Source organism: Leishmania donovani, chromosome 35 (assembly GCF_000227135.1).
Source record: "Leishmania donovani BPK282A1 complete genome, chromosome 35".
NCBI lineage: Eukaryota > Euglenozoa > Kinetoplastea > Trypanosomatida > Trypanosomatidae > Leishmania > Leishmania donovani.
Window position 1 is genome coordinate 429,849 of NC_018262.1, and position 21,565 is coordinate 451,413.

The 21,565-nt window shown below is 52.2% G+C and overlaps 2 protein-coding genes across 2 annotated transcripts; both read left to right on the top strand.

Moving 5' to 3' along the window:
- Positions 1-1,085: 1,085 nt before the first annotated feature.
- Positions 1,086-2,147, top strand: LDBPK_351030 (casein kinase, putative; the record flags this gene model as incomplete). Its single annotated transcript, XM_003864640.1, has 1 exon — positions 1,086-2,147. One exon carries the CDS (start codon positions 1,086-1,088, stop codon positions 2,145-2,147), a length of 1,062 nt encoding a protein of 353 aa, XP_003864688.1.
- An 8,193-nt stretch (positions 2,148-10,340) lies between these two features.
- LDBPK_351040 (hypothetical protein, unknown function) lies at positions 10,341-11,639 on the top strand (the record flags this gene model as incomplete). The annotated part of the gene is made up of 1 exon (XM_003864641.1): positions 10,341-11,639. The coding sequence occupies one exon, from the start codon at positions 10,341-10,343 to the stop codon at positions 11,637-11,639; it is 1,299 nt and encodes a 432-aa protein (XP_003864689.1).
- Positions 11,640-21,565: the final 9,926 nt, after the last annotated feature.

Here is a 21,565-nt window from a genome sequence, read left to right on the forward strand (position 1 = left end):
CTTTGGGTTGTAGGTGCTTGACCCTGTCACCGCCGGAGGTGCTTCGGCATTGGCAGGGATAAGGGGGAGGGGTCGCTTGGCGTCCCCACACACAGAGTGAGGGCGCTGGACCCTGTGATGTCACGCTGGGGTAGTCCTCGTCGTCGGGAGTTGTGATGCTTTATGCTAAAAAGAAAAGGACAAAGCGAAAACAAAACAACGGGAGTAGCAGAAACTCAACATGCCGCCACTCCCCCCTCCTCCTGCCCAATCTCCAACGGACGTGATGTGGCCATCCAGCAAGAGCGAGGGAAGGGTCGCCACGACCAGCACTTGCGCCCTCCTGCTTCCTTGTCTGATACGTGCTCGTTTATAGTACCGAATCTTCCCTAAGTGGCGTCGAGGGCATCGCTTTCCATCGCGGACTCCACCGCCCGTGTCTCGCGGCTCCAACTCCAAACCTTCTCCTCATGTCGCCCATCATCCAGCTTTTCGGCTCGCTACCCCCTACCTCCCTTCACAACAAACGTAGTTTCTTTACTGAGCCTTCTCCTGTTCAGAAAAAGCACACAGAACAATAAAAAGCCGTTCTTGTTGTTGGTACAGCTCGCTTGTTGTCACCCGCTGAGCTCCCCTCCCCCTCCACTATCTTCCCTTTTTTACGTGTTGGCGTGGTCAGGCACACATACGCAAGCAGGCAAACAAGGGGAAACAAAAATAAAAAGCAAACAAAAAAACACCAACGGATCAGTGCAAGCAGCGACTTCGTTTCTGTGGCACACCCGCTCCCTCCACCTCGCCTTCGTCTTTTTTTTTGTGCGTGCCGCTCTAGCTGTGGGTGCATCTCTCTCTCTCTCTCGGCATTGGCAAGCACTTTATCGAGGCACAAACACGCAGATAGAGAGGCACAGTCATCGACACACGCCCACAAGAGCATCGCGCGCAGGGATACGCGCTGTTTCATAGCAGAGAGGGCCGCAGGAAAGAAAAGATTGACTCACGCTATAGCGGGCGTTTCGCTCTCCTATTCTCTCTTGCCCGTGCGCCCACCTGAGCGTAGAAGCGCACAGCGACGCACACACGAGCAAGCGCTTTGCAGCTCAAACATGAACGTGGAACTGCGCGTCGGCAACCGCTACCGGATCGGTCAGAAGATCGGCTCCGGCTCCTTCGGTGAGATCTTCCGCGGCACGAACATTCAGACGGGAGACCCAGTCGCCATCAAGCTCGAGCAGGTGAAGACGCGCCACCCGCAGCTCACGTATGAGTCGCGCTTCTATCGCATTCTCGGCAGCGGCGGCGGCGCCGTCGGCATCCCCATGATGTTCTACCACGGCGTCGAGGGTGAGTTCAACGTGATGGTGATTGAGCTGCTCGGCCCCTCGCTGGAAGACCTCTTTTCCTTTTGCGGTCGCCGCCTTTCGCTGAAGACGACGCTGATGCTGGCGGACCAGATGATCAGCCGCATCGAGTTTGTGCATAGCAAGAGCGTTCTGCACCGCGACATCAAGCCCGACAATTTCCTCATGGGCACCGGAAAGAAGGGCCACCACGTGTACATCATCGACTTTGGGCTGGCGAAGAAGTATCGTGACCCCCGCACGCACGCCCACATCCCATACAAGGAAGGCAAGAGCCTGACAGGCACGGCCCGCTACTGTAGTATCAACACACACATGGGCGTGGAGCAGGGCCGCCGTGACGACATGGAGGGCATCGGCTACATCCTCATGTACTTCCTTCGGGGATCGCTGCCATGGCAGGGCTTGAAGGCGCACACGAAGCAGGAGAAGTACAACCGCATTTCCGAGCGAAAGCAGACGACGCCGGTGGAACTCCTGTGCAAGGGCTTCCCCAGCGAGTTCGCCGCCTACATGAACTACGTGCGTGCGCTGCGCTTCGAGGACAAGCCTGACTACTCGTACCTGAAACGCATGTTCCGCGACCTCTTTGTGCGCGAGGGCTACCACGTCGACTACGTCTTCGACTGGACGCTGAAGCGCATTCACGAGAGTCTGCAGGAGCAGCAGTCGTTCCCGGGCGGCAGCAACGGTGGTGGCGCTGCAGGCAACGGCTCCCCGGTGAACCAAAGCCCCGCACAGGGCGGCAACGGTGGTGCTCCGAACAGCGCTAACAACCAGGAATCGGGTGCGCAAGAACAGCAGTAGTGAAGCGCGCACGATGCGAGTCTTTGGAAAAAAAAAGAGAAAAGGGGAAGAGGAGTAGATGGAAGAGTACTGTGGAAGAGATCGCAACGGAAAATGCTCTTCTAATGCGGAGTGTCATGTGGATGAGGCAACAGAGTGAAAGCTGCTGGCGTTCGAGTCGCACATGACCTTCTCCTCCGTAATCCCATACGCATCTCTCGTCTTCTTGCCATTTTCCATGTTGTCGATCGAAACATCGCCTCTGCCCTGCCTCTGTGTGTGCGCGCGTGCATGTTGAATGGGTCGTGCGGCGGGTGTGCTTCTCTTCCTCTCCGCAAGTGCGCGTATGGGTTTCTGCGTAGCCTTCCCCTTGGCTTTTTTTTGTTCGCTCCGCTGGCGTGGCGGTTTGCGTCTTTCCAGACCCCCGCGCCTCTCCCTCTCACGCGCGGTGAGGAGACAGCACGCAGATGGAGAGGAATGTGAGCAGCTGGCAAGGCCGAGATGGAGAAGATAGCGGAACCCCTCCGCAACGAGTGGAAGCAGGAGGAGATGCGTCTCATTTTCCGCTCCTACCCCCGTATCCTCGGCATAGAGGCAAGTGAGAAGCAAACGAGAGAGATCCAGTGTGCTCTTCGGATCGCGTGGCAGCGGAAGGGCAAGGGGGCCCGGTGAGTCGATTGTTTGACTCTCTATAGATTACGCATGGCCAAGCATCAGCGGCGCGCATACACACGCGTGTGCATCCCATCCTCTCGGCGTCACTTCTTCGTTTTGCCCCTTTCCGGATCCTCTCATTTCTCTCGTTTTCGAGTGGGGAACTCACGAGGAAGTGGATGGGTTCGGCCGTTCCGGGTGTCCTCTCCTGCTTTCTCTCTCTCTTGTTGCATGTGTATGTGGTGGATGCGAACGTCTGTGTTCGTCGTGGTTGGGGGTGCACGTATTCTTTTTTTGTGCGAGCTCCCCCTTCTCTCCTCCTCAGATGTGCACTCTCTCTCTCCCTGTGTGTCGCTTTTTGTTTGTTTGTCGTTACTGTTGCCGTTGGCGTCCCCACACCCCTTCTTCATGTTCTCTAGTCTTTCTCTTGTGGGGTTAGATGCATGCGTCTTTCTGTGCGTGTGTGCGGTGCTTCTCTGTTCGCTTTTTTCTCTTCGCTGTCGGTATTTCGGGTGTACCTCACCCCATCCTCGCCGCCTCTTCATTCCCTGCGCGCGCTCTGTCGCCATCGCTACCACCCAATCACCCACCCACCCCTTCATTTAAGGCTTTGTACACTTGGGAGGGAAAAGAGAGGGAGAGAGGCGCGAGCAGGTGAGTGGAGCGGCCGGATGTGCTTCTTTACATCTCTCTTCTTCCTTGCGATGTCTGCGTGATGGTGGTGTGGTTGAACTTTTCTTTGCTATTGCTCTCCCTTCCTCCCTCTCTCTGAGCATGTCTTTTTTTTTTTTTTCATTCCAGCCCATCTCTTCTCCCCGCCCCAGTCCCTTTCTGTCATATGTTCCCGGCCCCCTCCTCCCCTCCCCTCCCCTCTCCTGTTTCTTGACTTGCGTATCCTCCCTGTCTGTCTGTGTGTGTGGGGAGTGATCTTTTCCTTTCGGATTTGATGGCCCTCTACCCGGGCCCCTTCTCCCTGTGTCTTTGCCTGTTTTTCGTTGCTGTTTTCGTTGTTGTGCTGTTGTGCTCTTGTCGTCGTCTTCTCACGCTCTACTTCGCTGACTCGCTCGCTCGCCCTCTCTCCGGTGTTTGGCCTATGCGTGTGCACGCAGGCCTCGCGCCGCTTTTTACACGTAACTCAGACGAAGGAAAAACGGAGAAGCCAAGAGGGTGGAAGCGCTGCCATAGTCACTGCTGGCGTTTTTTTTTCTCTAGACGCTGTTAGTCTGTGCGTACCGTTGATGTGTTTGTTCGCTTAGCTATGTTTCTTGTCTGTTTTTTTGTTGTTCGTTTTCGATATTGAGTGCCTCCCTGTCTTCTCTCCTCCTCTCGCTCCATCCCCCGCCCCCCCCCTACCCCCCCTCGCTCTACGCTCTTGTGCATGCGAAGAGGCGGCGGCACAGACGAAAGCGTGCGCACAGATCAACTGGGACTTCTCCGGCTTCTTTCGTTGTGCTGCTTCTTGGTCTCATCCACGCGTGAAGGCAACAAGCTGAGTAGCGGAGCTGCTACACCTATAGTGTGAGTGTGTGGGCGTGCGTATGTGGAAGTGGGTCTTTCTCTTGTGGATAGGATGTGGAAGAGAAGACGGCTTGCGGCTCGAGAGAAGGGAGAGGGCGAAGACAGGCAGGGGTTGGGTGAGGGAGGAGAGTCGACAAACACGCAAGCAGGCAAGGCGGGAGTACGTGAGCAGAAGGTTAGGAGGAGTCAGGCAAGACGCTGGAATGAGGTACGTTATCGGAAAAGAAGAGTGTAAGCGCGTGTGGCATAGCCGGATCACTTGGTTTCATGATCGCTCTTTGCTTTGGCGTCGTCCAGGATCCTTCGCGCGTGTGTAGTGTGTGTGTGTGTGTGCGTGTGTGTGTGTGTGTGTTTCACGGCACTGTTTTTCTGTTGTTGTTCGTTAGTTAGTTTGGTTTTTGTTTTCTGTTCTTCTCTCTTTTTTTCTGTCTGTGTCTGTGCGTGTGTGTATTTCTGCGTATTCTTCCGTCTTGTCGCTTGCTCTCCTTCTGTGTCTCGCCGCTTCTAAAAAAATGAATAGCAGCCCAAAACACGAATGCATGGAAAGCGCAATGGCGATAAAAAGGTGCGCACGAGAGTAGCAAGAAGAATGGAACACGAAAAGAGAAAAGGGAATACTTCAGCGGCACGCCATCTTTTCTGTTGTTGCCGTTGTTGTTGTCGTTGTTGTTTTTTTTTTTACTATCTTGTCATCTTCCTTTCTCCTGTGCTTTTCTTTTTTTTTGCCCTTTCATTCGTTCAATGTCTGTGCCGGCTCGTCTCTCATTGATCTCACCGTCTTGAAATACAATGCACACGACAAAAGAAATGTGGGAAGAAAAAGAAATCGGTGCTGGTGCCCTCCCACACCCCGATCCACGCTACCACTCCCTACAAGGCAGAGATGCGAGAAAATGGGGCGAGGCGAAAGAAACGTGTCATTGATACACATGAAGCAACTAGCTCACCTGTGTATGTGTGTGCATATATTTGGGGGGAGGGGGGCTGCTCGCCATCATTCCAACAACTCTCCTCTCGCTCCTTTCCTGTTGCCTCCGATTGCGCAACTATGCTCAGGACGGAGGGCACGCGCGGAAAATGTGACTCGGCCCTTTGCGCGGCGGATCACGTTGTTTGTAGAACGGGGGAGGGGGGGGGGCACTGTGTTGGCCATCCTCAAAGGACAAGCAGGAACCCCTCTGGCGGCTTTGCCACCTCTCACCTCCCACCTTCCCCTGTCCCTCCCACCGTCGATACTGTACGAGGTGGAGGATGAGGATGTGCATGTATATATATATATATATATATGCGTGGAGAACTACATGAACAATGAACTCCACTGCTCTCTACTCTTTTCCCTCTCCCTCACAATCATCCGTGCTCCCATTCACACGCTCGCGCACCCTCATCAACGACGTCATTCACGGCCATTGGTTGCGTGCCCCTCCCCATCACGCGGATGCACATAAGAGACGTCACCTCCCATTTCATTATTATTATTTTTGCACGCTCGCCCCATTCGTCTTCGCTCGTGTCTCCCTCGAGACCCCCACAAGCCTCATCTCACCACATCACATGAAAGCATAGGTACATAAAAAGAGCGTGTGTGTATGCCCTTTGGCTGTGTGGTGTGCGTGTTATCCCCTCTCCACCCCTTATTTGTCAAGCGACTGGTTTCTCCTCTCTTTTTTTGTTTGCATTTCTTAGTTGGAGTCAGGGCGGTTACGACACACGCACCCACGCACGGCAGGGAACCAAAATTCTTTCAAGTCTTGCACGCACCCCTCCCACCTCTCCGGCCCTTCTCTCTATCCCCTCCCCCACACACACAGAGACACCGACCCCCCGCCACGCACAGGCGTCACCCGTTCGAGCGAGAAAATACGAAAAAAAAAACATAAGGGGAAAATAAGCAGGTGAAAAAGGCACACTTTAGTTTTTCGATTTTTTGTTTTCCGCTGTATTCTCTCGAATCTCTCTCTTGGCCTGAGTGTGTTCTTTCTATATATTCATATATATATATAATTGTGTGTGTGTGTGTCTGTGCGCTCGCGCGTTTGAGTACCGCCTTGAGTGTGTGCGTTTTTTTTTTGTGTGTGCAGCTGTCGTTGTTTTGGTCTTTACGGCCACAGTGTTCTTGTCTAGGCGTTTGCTTTTGCCCCCTCCCCCCCCTTGGCTTGTGTTTGTCCTGCACTCCTGCGCAAAGCTGCACGCGCCCGCACGCATCACAGCATCCACCTACACGTATCTCGTATTTTTTTTGTGTGTGTGTGGAGCTTGTCGTCTTGTGTTCGAGTGTCTGACTGCGCTTCACACGTGCTACCCCACCCACCCCACCCCTTCGCTCACATACGACACTTCACCGCCCCTCCTCCCCACCACGCCTTACCCCATCCCCCGACCCCTCCCCTCTCTCTACTTTTCTCGATTTCTCTTTATTGGGTTTTCTTTTCTTCTGCGCAGATCGCGTACCAACAAGAAAAAAAAGCACAAAAGGAAAGGACGCAGGGAAAACACCCACAGGCAAATACAAGCGCACGCGCGTCGTATGCGGACCCGCTTCGATCAAGAAAAGGAAAGCACAGCCATATAAAAGGGATTGGGCGGAAAATCTAGAGGACGAGTGAAAAGAAGAATAAAACAGAAAAAAAAAACAAGGAGCGAATCCGTGAATAAAATTTCTCAGGCAACGCGTCTCTCATCCTCTCCCGTGTTTGCATCCACCCTTCTATTCCGCCCATCTCCTGCTTCGCTTTTCACCATTCAGCACCCCTTTCGCCCTTTCCTCTCGCACTCACTCGGCCCGCCTTTGCTTTGCTCTTTTTGTCTGTGTCTCTGTCTCTCTCTCTCTCTGTGTGTGTGTGTGCAGCAGTATTGAACTCTGTGGGACTCGCGCAGAGTATCGAGGCAAGAGAGAGATACAAGAAAAAAAAAATAACGCGGAAGCATTTAAGCGGAAAATTGCAAAGCAGGATTAGACGAGCATCAAAAACAGGTAAAGGAAGCACGACCATACCCTTGCGAAGGAACACGGCTACAAAAGTTTTTCGCCTTTCCCTCTCGCCCTCGGCCACGCACGTGACAGTAGACGTGGTCTCTCTACTTTTTCCCCCTTTTCTGGCCTGTATAAGTTCGATTCTGTTACTGTGTTTCATTTTCTTTTTTTTTTCCTACGGCTCGAGTCTTTCTGCCACCACCACCACCACCACCCCCTCGTTGCGAGACGTCAAGTAAGCCAAAGCCAACAAGGTGAATACGGAGAGGGAAACTTTACATACACAGGTAGACACGCGCGCAGCAAAGGAAAGAAGGAATCTCTCATTTTGGTTTTGTTTTCGGTTCACGTTTTATCATCATCGCGCTAACTAATAATCAGAAATTCACAAATACGCAAGCCATACACGCATACACACACGCACTGCAGCACCACGAACAGCGCGAAAGGGAAGCCAGAGATTGGAAAAAAGGACCTAAGAAAAAGTGTTCGCATCCGGTTTAATTCGAAGAGGCGAGCGAAGACCCGTCAAGGGCAGCGTAACAAGCAGTCACGCAAAGGCACAATAAAACAATATTTGGAAAGGGAAAAAAACAAGGAAGTTTTTGCTTTCGTGACACGTCGCGCCTCAACACTTTGGCTACTCGACTTTCCCTCTCTTGCTCCCTCCCCCTTTTGCTCGTTCTCGACCTCGTTTACTGCTTCTGAAGTGCACCTGAATATATATCTCCTCGTCCTTTTCGGCAGCTCACCATCACCCCTCCTCCACTGTCGTTCTCTCCTTTTTTTTTCGTTTCTCTTCGCAGGAGCCTCCTCCTCTTCCCCATACCGTTGATCGATCATATTGACATTATCTTTCTCTCTTTCCTTTACGCCTGTTCTGCTTTTTTTTTGTTTGGCCGTTTTCTTTTTTTTTGTCTTTCTTTGTTTTTAATTTCTTCTCTTTGGCCCACTCTCTCTTCTTTTGTGCGACCGTTCTCTATTTTTCCACTCTCCCTGTTCACCACCCGTCCGCCCCTCTCCTCCTCCTCCTCCTCCTCCTCCCCCTCCCCCACGCACACAAAGAGAGTGTGTGTGTTTCTTCTTTTTCACTTTCACTTGCTAATCCGCACTGTAAGGATATCTTGTCGTTGTTTGTGCCTCTTTTTTCTGTTTTTTTTTACCATTTTTACTGTGAAATTCTCCTTTGTGCGTCTACGCCTGTGTCTGTCTGTCTCTGTGTGTGTGTGTGTGTGTGTGTGTGTGTGCGTGTGTGTGCGTGTGGCTGTTCCTTCGTTTTTGATTTGCTGTTTTCCGTCATTGTTGTGCTCTTGTGAAATTCAGGCATATATAGTAGAAGGAAAACAGAAGTATTTTTTTCTCTGGTGCACCTGTGTGATTCCATCTTTGCGCTTATCTTTTTTTTTTTTGCTCTTTTTCGTTCTCCTTCTGTTTGCCCTTTTCGCACTGGTCTCGTTTTGTGTGTAGCGGTGGTGGTCTCTCAAACTTCCCTCCCACCCACCCACGCTCGCGATTATTATTTTTTCCCCTGCTTCACGTGCGCTCGTGTCTGTCTGTCTTTGGGGAAGCCTTCCCACCACCCCAAATAAAGGGAAAATAAAAGGAATACTCCTCACAGAGTCAGTGAAGCATAGCTCCTCTCTCTCTCGCTCAATTGCCCGCTCCAGTTTGTTTTCCTTTTTTTTTGTGCATTTTTTTCTGTTTCTCCCTATCACCTCCCTCCACACACACACACACATACACCTCTTTTCGCTTCTTTCCTTGCCCACACGCACGCCGCCCTGCGTACAACATTGGGGTGTTTCTCTGCATTCTACACTTTTTTTCTTCGCCGTCGTTGCTTCGCCTCGGTGAGTCTCTCTGTCTGTTTTCTTCACTGTGGAACTCTCCCTCATCCAACGCAGTTGTGTGTGTGTGTGTGTGTGTGTGCAAGCGGAGAACGGATAAATAAACGATATAAAGCAAAAAAAAAAAACACAAAGAAACGGTCAGTGTACAGCACCAATAAAAGAGTGTGGAAACAGCGTCGTTTTATTTAGTTTTCTTTCAACTCTACATAATTTCTTTTGTACCCTTTTGTGCGCGCTTTCTTTTTTTCTTCCTCGCGTTGCTCGTACTCCGTCTCGTGAAAGGCTTCTCCGTATTTCTTTTAGTGTTCTCCCTTCTCCTAACTGCAGGTCTCTTGTCTCTTTTTTGTTTATATTGTTTGTTCGGCCTGTTTTCATCTTTCTCCGTTGTTGTTTCTTCGCCCCCCCCCCCCTCTCCCTTCTCTTCCTACTTGCACGTTTGCGTGTCTGTCGTGAGTTTGTACCTCCTCCCACCCCCTTCTCCCTTGCGTTTTGGTTCTTTTTTTCGTTGTCTCTCTCTCTCTCTTCCTGCTTCTGACCCTCACAGACGTGGACAGGCGCTCGCACTTATACGCAACGAAAAGTGTATAATAACTGACAACGGATTACTACAAGATAAAAGCATTCTAAGAAAAAAGGGAAAACTCGCTATACGCACAAGCAATACGGCTGAAAGGTGCACTCCTTCCCCACCCCCTACCTCTTTCTCTGTTTCATTTTTTTGTTGTTGTTGTTGCTCTCCTCTATCTTTCTCGTATTGTCCTCGTGCAGTTTTGTTTGTCTTGCTGGTTCCTTTTCGAATTTCTTGCTTCCTCTTCTCTCCCTACTTTGGGGTGTTTGTGTCGGACGGCTCCTGTCGGGTCCCTTCTTCTCCCCCTCTCGATTTCCTTTCATCAGCTACACAAGCACAGCGTCCGCTCAGCGATCACAGCACGTCCTGGCACCGCCAACTCTCAAGCAACTTCGCCAACGACACCCTCCACCGCCTTCAACGCATTCCGCGTGAAAACGAGCGGGCATAGCACTCAGCACGCCACTAGTGGCCCTACCCCCAAGCATTCAGCGCCGTAAGAGCCCTGTGAAGACTTCTTCTTCGAAGGTTTCTCGGCCAACGTCACGGGCGCCTACGGCCTTGCTGTGGTCGAGAAGATTCTCTGGGGTGTCGTCGGCAACCTGGCCCACTCACCCGTCAGCAACAACTGCGCGACGCTGTCCCTCTCCATGCACACGCCACCCCTCTCAAATGGATCCCTGCACGAGCAGGCCCACGCGGCGACGAGCTCCGAGGACAGCCGACGCGATAGCCTCACACACGCCACCTGGATCGCCATTACGTCCCTCACAGGGCAGCAGAACTCGCAGTTTGGCGCCAACGAACGCTCGCCTGGCTGCGCTACCATCGCGTCGATCGGCTATCCGGAAATGGACTCCTCGCCGTCGTGGCAGTCGCTCTCGAATCAAGAGTCCTTTAAAGCCGCCCACGCTTCTCCCTCCGGCGCGGCGCCGAACAAAAGCGCCCTCAAGAGCAGCGACGGCAGCGCCAGCAACTCCAGTACGAACACACCAACGGCAGTGGCGGCACCGGCTGCCAGCTCCGCACCGAGCAGCAACGCGGCCTCGCACTACAAGACGAAGCGATGCCGGCACTTTGATCAGTCTGGATGGTGCCCGTACCAGCACCGGTGCGTATTTGCCCACGGTGACCGCGAGTTTGCTCTTTACACGGCACAAAAGAATGGCGGCAACGGCGGCAACTCCGAGGACGGCGGTCCAACGACCTCGAAGCTCGTGCGAGAGCACATTGAGCGCAACGTGCAGCAGCTTGTGGAAGAATACGAGCTGGCTGTGGCGGAGGCGAGCGCCAAGGCTGCGGCGAGGAGCAACAGCGCCGGTGGCCCTTCCCACGCCCACGGTCATCGAGGCCCACAGATGGGCAACGGCAGCAAGGGGCCAACGATGCCCGTTGCCCGAAAAGTGTCGCCCACTCAGCCCTCGCCCCTCTCGTCTGCCACAACACAGCACCACGCATCGAATGTACATATCCTCACCGCCACCTCTCTGGCGCCTCAAGCCGTGATGGCGATCAAGGGCGCGTCGAACTCGATGGCGCAGTTCCAGGCTTTGCAGCCACAGAACTCTCAGCAGCACCAGACACATCAGCAGCAGTTTGCCCTCATTGGCCAGCAGCCCCTTCTCATCTCCACAGTGAGTGGGGTCCCTGCCGGCTCCACCTTTGCCATGGTGCCGTCGAGCTCACCACTGGCGGTCACCCCGCAGTCTCTCCACACTCTCCCTTCGCATTATCAGCAGCGGTCGATGCTGTTCGCGATGCCGGCTGGCGCGCCGGGTGTCCTCCAGCTACAGCAGCACCAGCAGCAACCGATCTACTTCATCGAGGCTCCCTCCTACAATAGCATGGCCGCGAACGGCGGCAACGCTGCGGTGCCCGCGTACCCCTCTGGCTACACAAGTGGCCCCGCTGGACTTTTCAACGATGTTTTGGCGGCTCGCTTCATGTGACTGCGCAAACCCTCTGCGTTCACGCGAGGAAAAAAAGCAAGACCACGAAGAGATATGCATCGAAGGGCACGGGGAAATTGGGAATGTGGCAAGAGCGGGAGAAGGAATAGTAGATAGATGATCTTTCGCCCCTTCCCATCCTCTGCTCTCTCAAGCGTGCTGAGCTTTTTTCACATGAATTTTTACTTTTTGTCTGTCTATTTCCTCATTTCTTTTTTTTTTCGTTCCGTCTTTGATTGCTCGGCACGCAGCCCTCACGTTTGCGTCCCCGTGTGTGCGCGTATGCGGGTATTTCGGTGTGCTCCTTGTTGGGCATGCCTCCTTCTTCCTTATTCTATATTGTATTGCCCTACACCGTTTCTGTTCCTTGTGCGCTCGGGTGCTTTACTGTTCTCATGTTTATGCCTTTGTCGTTCTATTTTCTCTGTGCGTCTGTGTCTCACACGCCCCCCCCCTCTTTCCTCGCCTCTCTACGTACGAATTTGTCGCCCCTCTGTCCTCCCCTTCTTTCACACAATTCGCGCAACATCATCGCCATAAGCAATATAAAGTCCTCCATCTCCTCAGGGAGTAAAAAAAAAAGCAGCTGCAATGTTAACGAAAGAAGGCAGAGGCAACGTTTAAGAGGGCTGGCAGTGAAAGGTAGGCAACACACACACACACACACATGCGCACAGCCATTGATGTAGAGAGCACGTAATAACGAAGAAGATGCGAAGGAAGAATATGCATTTTTTTTTCTTACCGACGTCGCCATCGCAGCACCACAAAGAAGGCAGGAAAAGTATGCGTGCATCGAGAACCACACTTCAACTACCTCTGTTGCACCACGGCTACACTCTGGTTCTGTAGGACGACACCATCTGCCGCTGAATCGGGCCATGCGTCTAGCGGGTTCTTGTCCTTCCTCGTTCCTTCTTTTGGGTACGTGCTGCGTAATCGACGCCAGAAGGAGAGTCGCGTGAGCTGCACGCTTCGATCCTCGCGGCCTGCGTCCAGGGTCCTGCTCGAGGGCAGAAAGCGGTGGTGCCTGGCGTGCATGTAACAGGGTGTTGTCCAGGCGCATGCCGGATGGGCTCAAGGAAACAGTTGGCCAGCCGCAGGCCAGGGCCCACTGAGACCCCCTTGCACACTCTGCCCGTATGCCGTGCTTCGCCCTTTCAGTGGCTTCAAGCCGTGGCATCCCATAATCTGCTCCGGAGGCCCGTCACATTCGGGTCTGGAGGACTCGATGGTGCCAGTCTGGGGTGTTCTCGTCACGCCTCCGGCATCTGTGCCGCATCAGCCTACCCGGTCGGATGTAGGGCGTATGCCGCATGCTTCGCGCACATGCACTTTGGGGTTGATCGGCGCGGATCTCCTCGCGCCGTTTCCGTGCATCGCTCGTACTCCGCTGACCTCTGGATGCTTTGCTTGGATGCGAAACACCATGCTGGCTGTGCATGGCAGCGCGTGCGCACAATGATCGCACTAGTGGATCTTGGGGCCTGCTACGGGGGCGGCGTTGCTGCCTCGGGGGGCGTGGCTGGACGGCCTGCGCGCATGTGCCGCGATGGTTAGGCCACTGCCATGAATCTGTGGCAGTAGGCGGGGGGGGGGGGGCATACCGCCTTCTCCGAAGCCCGCACGCCTCTGGCTGCAGTGAGTGTGTCGAGCGGAGGGAGAGGGCCCGCGGATAAGCACGTGGCTGCGCACGAAGAGGAAGGAAAACGACAGGAGGGAACAAAAGACGCAACACGGAAGATGAACGTTTTGCTTGGGCAATCTCGCTCTCCTCAGTTCTCTGAAGCCGTTTTTTTTTTCTTTGGCTGGCTCTTTGTATCCACGTAGTTTCCGCTAGTGCTCTTGTTTCCTATGTTGTCCCTATTTATCTTTCTCGTCTCTTACCACCTTCTTCATCACACCCCCACACCCGCTTTTCACAATCGCTGTCTACACGAAAGAAAAAAAAAACTATATTGTCCCTTTTTCTTCTTCCGTTGTACAGGTCTGTATATGAATCCGTTTACCTGTGTGCGCGCACGTCTTCCTTCGTTTTTTTTTTACACGCGTGAGGATTTAGTGGTGAGTGTTTGGCTCCATGTGCTATCTTCTTCCCCACCCACTCACTTCCCTATCCCCACTCCCCTCCCTCTCCCTTGTTCTTGTTCACAGACCCTATACGACTCCGTGTTCTTCTCGTTCTTGGCGCTCCTTCTTTCTCTCTCCGCACGGTCGTTGTTTCGTTTTTTGTGTCTTCTCCCTCCTTGGTTTTTTTACACTCGTGTGGGTGTCGATATTAGCACCCTCGTTTGGTTTTGAACTTTTCTTTGGTGTGGGTGTGTGTCTTCCTGATGGTTGTCGTTGTTCTGCATGTGACGCATTTCTTTTTTGATTATCGGCTTGTATTCGGTCTCTATAACGCTGAGTCCACTTTTTCTTTATGGTGACTTTGGTTGTGCAGAAGCGTGTCCTGTCCTCTGCTTCCTCTCGGCCTCACTTACTTGTTTACTCCTTCGCCTATCTACCTACACATCTACATACCCCCTCCCCCTTCTCCCTCTCCTTATTCTTTCCTCTCCGCCTCCTTTATTCACTATCAACCCAACGCACCGTGTCTTCAGCTGTGTCTCTCTCTCTCTCCATCTCGCCTCTTCTATTTCCACGCCTTCTTTCTGATCTTCTCCCTCGTGTGTGCATGTGTTTGTGCGTGTGTTCTCCTCGCCTTACTCTTGTCCTCACCCCTTCCGCTCTTTTTCATTTCAGACGTGCCTCACAGACAAACGCAAGTGTGGGTCGTCGTGCACGCTTAGATTGGGCAGAAGGTGAAGGAGGGCAGAGGGAGGCCTTCCTCCTCTGGCTCCCTTTCGCCGGGGTTGCTGTGTGTTTGTGTCTTTTTGGTGTATGCTGTCCATTCCCCTGCTCATGTACGTCACGTTGTTTCTCCCGAGTTTTCTGCGAAGCGTGTGTGTATGCCTTTTGGGACTCTAATCTCGTGTTTCCCCTCTTGCTCCCTGACTCACTGTGCTTCCGCCAGGCAAGCGCAGCCGTTGTTTCTTCCTCCCTCACCCCAGATACACTAAGTTTCTCTATTTCCGTTGACAGTCACCATGGACGCACGTGCGCCTTTTACTTTCCCCACCTCCCTGTTGCGCTGGCTGCTGCGTTGCCCACCCCCTCCCCATCAGATTATTTTTGTTTGCTGGCGTTCTCGTTCTTGCGAGATATTTGCGCCTTGTGCACCAAACGGAGCCACGTACACGCTACATGTTGTTGTGCGTGGATGTGCGCAAGCGTTGGCGTGCATGTTTGATTGTGCGAAAGTGGGTTGCCGACGAGTCGGCCCTTCCGTACATGTCCCTCTGCCCTCCTCATCTCCACTCATCAACCAGATTCAAACCGCTGTTGTTTGTTCGACCCTTCGACGCTACTTTCTCTCTTTTATGTGTGTTTTATTTGTGTGTGTGTGTGTGTGCTCGTCTTGTCTTTCTTTTCCCGATTAAGAAAAATGTCGTGCTCTCTCCCTCTCGTTGTTACCTTCTCAGCCGTGTCGCGCTGAATGCTGAGCACCTTTTTTGTTGTTGCTATTGTCCTCTGATTGTTTCTTGCTTCTTCGCTCTCTGGCTCTCCCAAAACCCATACAGACACAGAGGCCCACACACATGCACACGCACATGTATCTGCCTACCGTTCTAGGAACAAGGTAAAGACCTCTCTCGCCCTTCCCCTTCGCGCGGGTACGTATGTGCGTGTATGTGTGCATAGATGGGGGAAGTTATTCGATTCTGTCGCTGTTGCTTTCTTTTTTTTTTCGCTTCCTGTTCCCGATGGGGCTTCTCCTCGCTTCTCTCTTCCACTATTTTTTTTTGGCGCGCATTCCCATCTCTTTTTTGAGGATGTAGGCGTATCCCAGTCAACCCCTCCCCCTTCATTTGGCACCTTTATACACACGTGGATGCGGCATGCATGGCCCACCTTACTCGTGAGGAGCAGCGGGGCACGCAGGCAACTGGTCGCACTGGAGCGCAGTAGGGTAAGGCCTCCCTACAAGCTCACGCCCACCGTTTTTCTACTCCCCACACCCCGCACGCTCTGCCCTGATGCCTTTTCTCTCCTAGTCATTTTCAGTGCTACCGGAATCCTCGAAGAGAAGTAAAGCAAGAAGGCGAAGAGAAAATCACCGAAAGCACGCCGCCACCCGCTCGGTACTAGTGGGCATCTGTTCTTCATATCCATCTTACTTTTCTGGTGATTTCGTTTTTACTCTCTGGTCCGGTAGGTACGTGCGCGTGCACATCTCTCGTGGGAGGACTGCACAACGTGTTTTATTTCGTTTCTAGCGCTCACGTACGCACAAGGGCGCACACATGCACGGCACTCACGACGAGCCGGATACACGGCAAAGACAAAAATGCCAATAAGAGATACGCATAGCACTCGTAAGTAGATACGTGTCTGCTTTCCTCTTTCTGTATTTATATGTGTTCTTTTCTTTTGAGCGCACCTGTGTATCGCTGTGTCCTTTTTCTCTCTCCCCTCCCCTCCTTCCCCCCCCCACACACACACAAAAACATCGCGGCTGCGCGTGTGTTGAAAGCAACAACAGGGAGCAGGAAAGTAGAGCGTCGAGGGTGAAGAAATTACCTGTATGGTTCTTTTATTTGTTTCTCCGTTTGTGTGTGTGTGTGCGTGCGTGCGTGCCTGTGTCTGTGTTTTGCTTCATGTTGGTTTGTCTTTGTTCGCGTGTTTGCTGTCTTCTATGGTTCTTCCGGCGCTTCCTTCCTCTCTCTTCGTCCTCCACCCACCCACCCACACCCATCATCATCCCTCCTTTTCTTTGTTCCCTTGTTTGCCTCTTCTCGTATACATGGTTTCCCTTTCCTTTTTTGGTTTCGTGTACCTCGACTCTCTGGATATCTATATATATGTGTTTGTCTCTACCTATCTGTGTATGTCCTGTCTGAGTGGGTCCCCCCTTCCCCTCCTCTTCCATTACCATCTCTCTCCCCATATTGTTTCTCAGCTTTTCCAACCTCTGTATCTCTCTCTTATTTTTTTTTATTCTTTGACTCCTCCCTCGGATTCCGTTCATAGCCACCACATGGCTGCATCTCTCGCGCCTTGTTTAGCTCGGTTGCTTTTTAATATATATATATATGTGTGTATGTGTTTTCTCTCTCTCGTTCTGTTGCTCTCCGTTGGTGTTTTCTTCTTTCGCCTTCTCTCCATCTTCCGGGTCGACTTCCCTTTTTTTTCCTTTCGGCTGCTGTGGCACGTGTTTGCGTGTATGTCTGGATTTGTGTGCGTGCGCGTCTGCATCTTCCAACCCTATCTCTCTACCCTACCCTCTCCCTCCAACCTTGTAGGGTCTCCTTCCTCTTGTCGTCTCCGGTTTGCTGCACTGCGTCTCTCCACAGCTTTCGGTGTGCGCTACTGGTTATTTCCTGGGCATCCGCATCCCTTGCTTTACTCGGACATGTAAGTGTCAAGGAATGCACGTACCCTTACTTCCAATGGTGCCATCCTATTCCCTTCGACGACGCCGCATCTCTCTCCACGCACACACTCATGAGCACCTACCATGGCAGCGGGCCAAAAACAATAAAGGAAACAGATCCTTTTGTTTTCACTGTCACCTAACAATCCCGTTCACCCACGCGCTGTGGTCGACTCCCTCCTCCTGCCATCCCTCGTTTAGGTTGGCTGAGGGCGGACGAGGCTGTGCGTCTCTGTCCGTTCTCTCTCTTTTTTTCGCTTCTGTGGCTTTCCCTTCCGTTCTCTTTTTTGCTCCTCCACCCTGCGCTCGACGTTCCCCTCTTTTTTTTTCATTTTCCCCTTTTTTTCTCTGTGTGTGTGAGCTTTTGATCTCGCTGTGTGATGTGTACGTCGTATCTACCAGACTTTCGCAACCTCCACCCCCTCCCCTTCCCCCTCCGTCTCTTTTCTTTTTGTTAAGTAGCACGGATGGCGTAACGAGGGTTTGTCTCCTTTTTACGTCCATCGCCCCTCCCTCTATGCGTCACTGCTTTCGCGCATGCCTTTTTTGTGTGTGTCCAGGTTTGTGTCGCTGCGTGTGTCCACTGATGTTTTCCTTCTCCCGCAGCTCTCACGAAAAAAAAAGAAGGTAGAACAAAACGCAAATACGCACGAAAAGGAACGTCTTCTCTCCTCGTTTCCCAATTAAGCGTTCACATAAGCTCCCCTGTCGGCGCCTCGCCCCCCCCGCCCTTCTCCGCCTCCGTTTTGTCGCGTGCGTGGTCGCAGTTTGCTAGCCTTACGATGTTTTCTTCCTCTTGTTGCTGATCTCTTGGAGCACCGATGGCTGTCGCGGCTAACGCTCCCCTTTCCTGAGTGCACAAGCACAGAGAAACACATACGGTGACGCGGACATGCACTCGAGCATCCATACGTACCTCGATTTTGTCTTTGTCTGGGTCTTTTTCTCTTTACTTTTTTCTTCTTTGTGTCTCTATGTGCCTATGTATGCGTGCGCGTGGATGAAGAATGTGACTTGCCTTTCCTCCATCCCTCCCTCATAACACACTAGGTAGCTGTTCCTGTCTTCACTCTGAGACACGCTCAGACAGACAAGCATACATAAGCTCCAGTCTTTCCTTTTTTTTTCGACGCTTGCTAGTCCTGCGTCTGCGTCCCTTTCGACCGTGGGAGGGACGCAGTGCAGCGGGCAGGAGTACGTGCGTGTGAGCGTGTACTTCTTTCTCCTTTCTCTTCTTGCTCTATTTTTTGTTTTTTTTTTCGTTTTCGTTCATTTCTGTTCGACTTTGCTTGCTTTTTTTTTGCTGTTGTTGCTTTTTGTGGTTGATTTTGCCTTTGTTTACCTTTTTTTGTTTTCGTGTTCGGTTTTTTCCCGATTCTCTCATGCGGCGGTTCTAGCCTCCTTTTATGGATCTGGCCCTTTCTGTGTGTGTGTGTGTTCTTGCTTGGTTGCTTGCAGGGTATCTTATCTGACCCTCTGGACCGCCCGGTGTGTGCACGTATGCATGCTTCCAGTGTTCAAACGCAAAAACTTCACGTGCAGACATACACACATAATGCAGAAGCCGTCGTCTGGATTGTACTGTTGCGAGTCGTTCTCAGCGCATCTGGGTGTGTCGTCTTTTTTGTTGTTGTTGTCTCTTTGTTAGCAGCCTTCTCTAGTACGTGTGTGTGTGTGTGTTTGAACTCGATCCTCCATGTGAGATGCTCCCCTTTAATGTATCCTGCTGTGCGTGACTGGGTGCATGTGCATTTGCTTGTCTGCGAGTGTGCATGTCCTTGGTTGTGGTGACGAGGCATCTATTTTTTTTTCCGCCTCTTTCACCTTCTTTGCCTCTCGTGTTTCTCGCCTCAACATAGCTGTTCCGCTCTGCGCGTTAACTCAATGTCTTTCTGACTCCGTCCTCTTCTCTTTTTGTTCTCCTCTGTATGTTTGATCTTACGTCTCTACCCCATCACCGCTACCTTTTTTTTTCTCTCTCTCTCTCGCTCCACAGCCATGGCGGGTGTGCAGGTCTTTGCGAACGTGTCTTCCCTGACTAAAAAAAAAATTTCCGTCACCCTCCCTCTTCTGTCTTCACCCCTGCGGCACTTTGCTGTTGTCTACGACGTTGTGCTCCCGAGATAAGCAAGCTCGCTTTCTCTCGCTCCCTGTTCAGACTCCGTTTTCCTCCTCCTCTTTTCGCTCACCAACCCCCGCGCACCCCGTCTTCCCCTTGCAAGTGTTGAGGGCGTGTGTGTGAGTGTGGGTGTGTCTTGACAGCTTGCGTACTACCGTCTCCTATTTTACTGTCTTGTGTCTGTACGCATGTTGTCAGCGCGGGTATTTTGTCTGTTTGTCAGAGGAGAGAAGACCCTTTAGATACTGTCAGGCTTCTCCCCCCCCTTCCCCACCCCTCTTTTCCTGTGCCACACGAGTTATGTGGTGGGGAGATGTGTCGCATGCAAAATACATAGAGCGTGTGCCTGTGTAAGCGTACGGTTACATTATTTTTTCCCTCTTTGAGAGGAGGAGGGTGGTAGCGCTAAGTAGTATGTATGTGTACATGTGCCTGCGTCTTTTGCCCTCCAACCACCACCGCCACTTTCTTTTTCTTCGTGTGTGCGCGCTTTTTTGGGGGGCAACGGAAAGAGGCTTAGAAGTACAGCAACGCCGTCTGCGGGAGGGGGAGCGGCTTTCGAGGCCGGCTAGCTGATCTCCGTCTTGCTTGTCTCTTTTTCTTGCTTATATTACCATCCATTCGCCCTACCCCCAACCCCGTCGCTTCTCCTTCCCACGCCGCGCACGGTTGATACTCCTTTGTTTCCTTTCTTTGTGTGTGTGCGCGCGCGCATGTGTTATCACTGCCTTTACTTTGTTTTGCTTGCTCCTTGTTGGTCCCTCTTGTGTGGCCACGTCTTGATTAGTTCTGTGTTTTCCGGCTCTCTTCTACTTTACCGCGCCCCTCCCTTGCGGTTCGTTTCTCTTACATACGTGTGGGATGGCCCATACGCTGGGGCTTACTTTCTTTCCCCTCTTCCCTCTTTGGTTTGGTGTCGCCTCTCTTCTTTGTCTCCCTGTGGGTCTTTTCTTTCGTGTTGTTGTTGCTGAGACCTTTTCTTTTTGAAATCGAAACGTTATCGCTCCCCTCTAGACGCTATCAAGACACAAGGACGACGACTTCTATTACCGCTCTCACCGCCACTATCACCGCACTGCACGCAGAACGCATGCAGGATCGCTAAGCAAGTAATGGATGAAAAAAAAAAGGAAAGCAGGCAAGTATGGTGTGTGCGTGTGTGGCAGTCTAAGGAAGTGTATGTGTGCCACCACCAACAATTTCAGAATAAAACTCTTCATGTGTGTTTGTCTTCTTTTTCCGCATTACTGTTGCTGGTGTGTTTTGTTCGCCCTCGTGTTTTGTTGCTTTCCATCGTATTGTACAAGCACGTTCCGTATTCTCTACCACCACCACCACCTCAGTCAGTCACCGATGTATTCGCAAGTGTCTTCCTCACTCCCTCTCGCCGTCTAGGGCCCATCTATTCGCCGATGTGTGTTCCTTTTTTTTCCTCTCTGCTGCGAGCTCTGCGATGCTGCTCGTTTCGGCTTTTGGGGGGTTGTCACGTTGACTGTCACAGCTGTCTCTTCTCCTTGCCTTTTAACTCCCCTCTACGCTCCCTTCGGGCCCGGTATGCATGCTGCCTCTCTCTCTATCTCGTTGCCGTGTATGGTGTCTGCCTACACGTTTATGGGAGTGCGTATCCGTCGATAGCGGAAGCGTCGATCAAGCTCATGCACCAGTATGCACCAACACACACAGACGGAGATACACAACTCGCACACATGTGCGCGAAACGAATACCTTCGCGAGGCGCATGTATGGGCCTAGGCGCACAGCCAGGTGAAGTGGGGCCGCAAATAAAAAGAAGCTCGAAAGAAAACGGAGAATCAAGACAGAAAGAACAAGGGCGAGGCAGTGTCTCACCATACTGTGAAACGCTGGCGCTACGCAGGCGCGCGTACACGAAGCTGATAGGGCATTGTTTTTTTTTTTTTCGTTTTGCTTTTTATCTATATACGCAGAGGATGCAGGGGTGTCTTGGACAGGGAATGCGGACGACCAACTCTCGCCCTCTCTCCACCTTGCATTTTTCTCTTCCCCGACGCTAACGAGTCAGTGCGTACCTGTCCCTGCGGAATGATTATCCTTGTGCATGCGTGCGCGTGTGTGCCTTCGATCGACTATTTTTTTTTGTATGCATCCTTTGAACGCTATCCTCGAGACGTAACGGTGCGACGAGATCGGGGGCTGATCGGGCATTGCTTGCTCAACCAAAGCGAGATGCGCATTCTCCACTCCAGTGTTCCTTCTAGTTTTCATTCGCTTGGATAAAGGGCCGCAGTGGCCGCCTGGTCTCTTCTTGTGATGCCCACTGTCCGTGTCCTCAGAGGGAGGCCCGCATTCTAT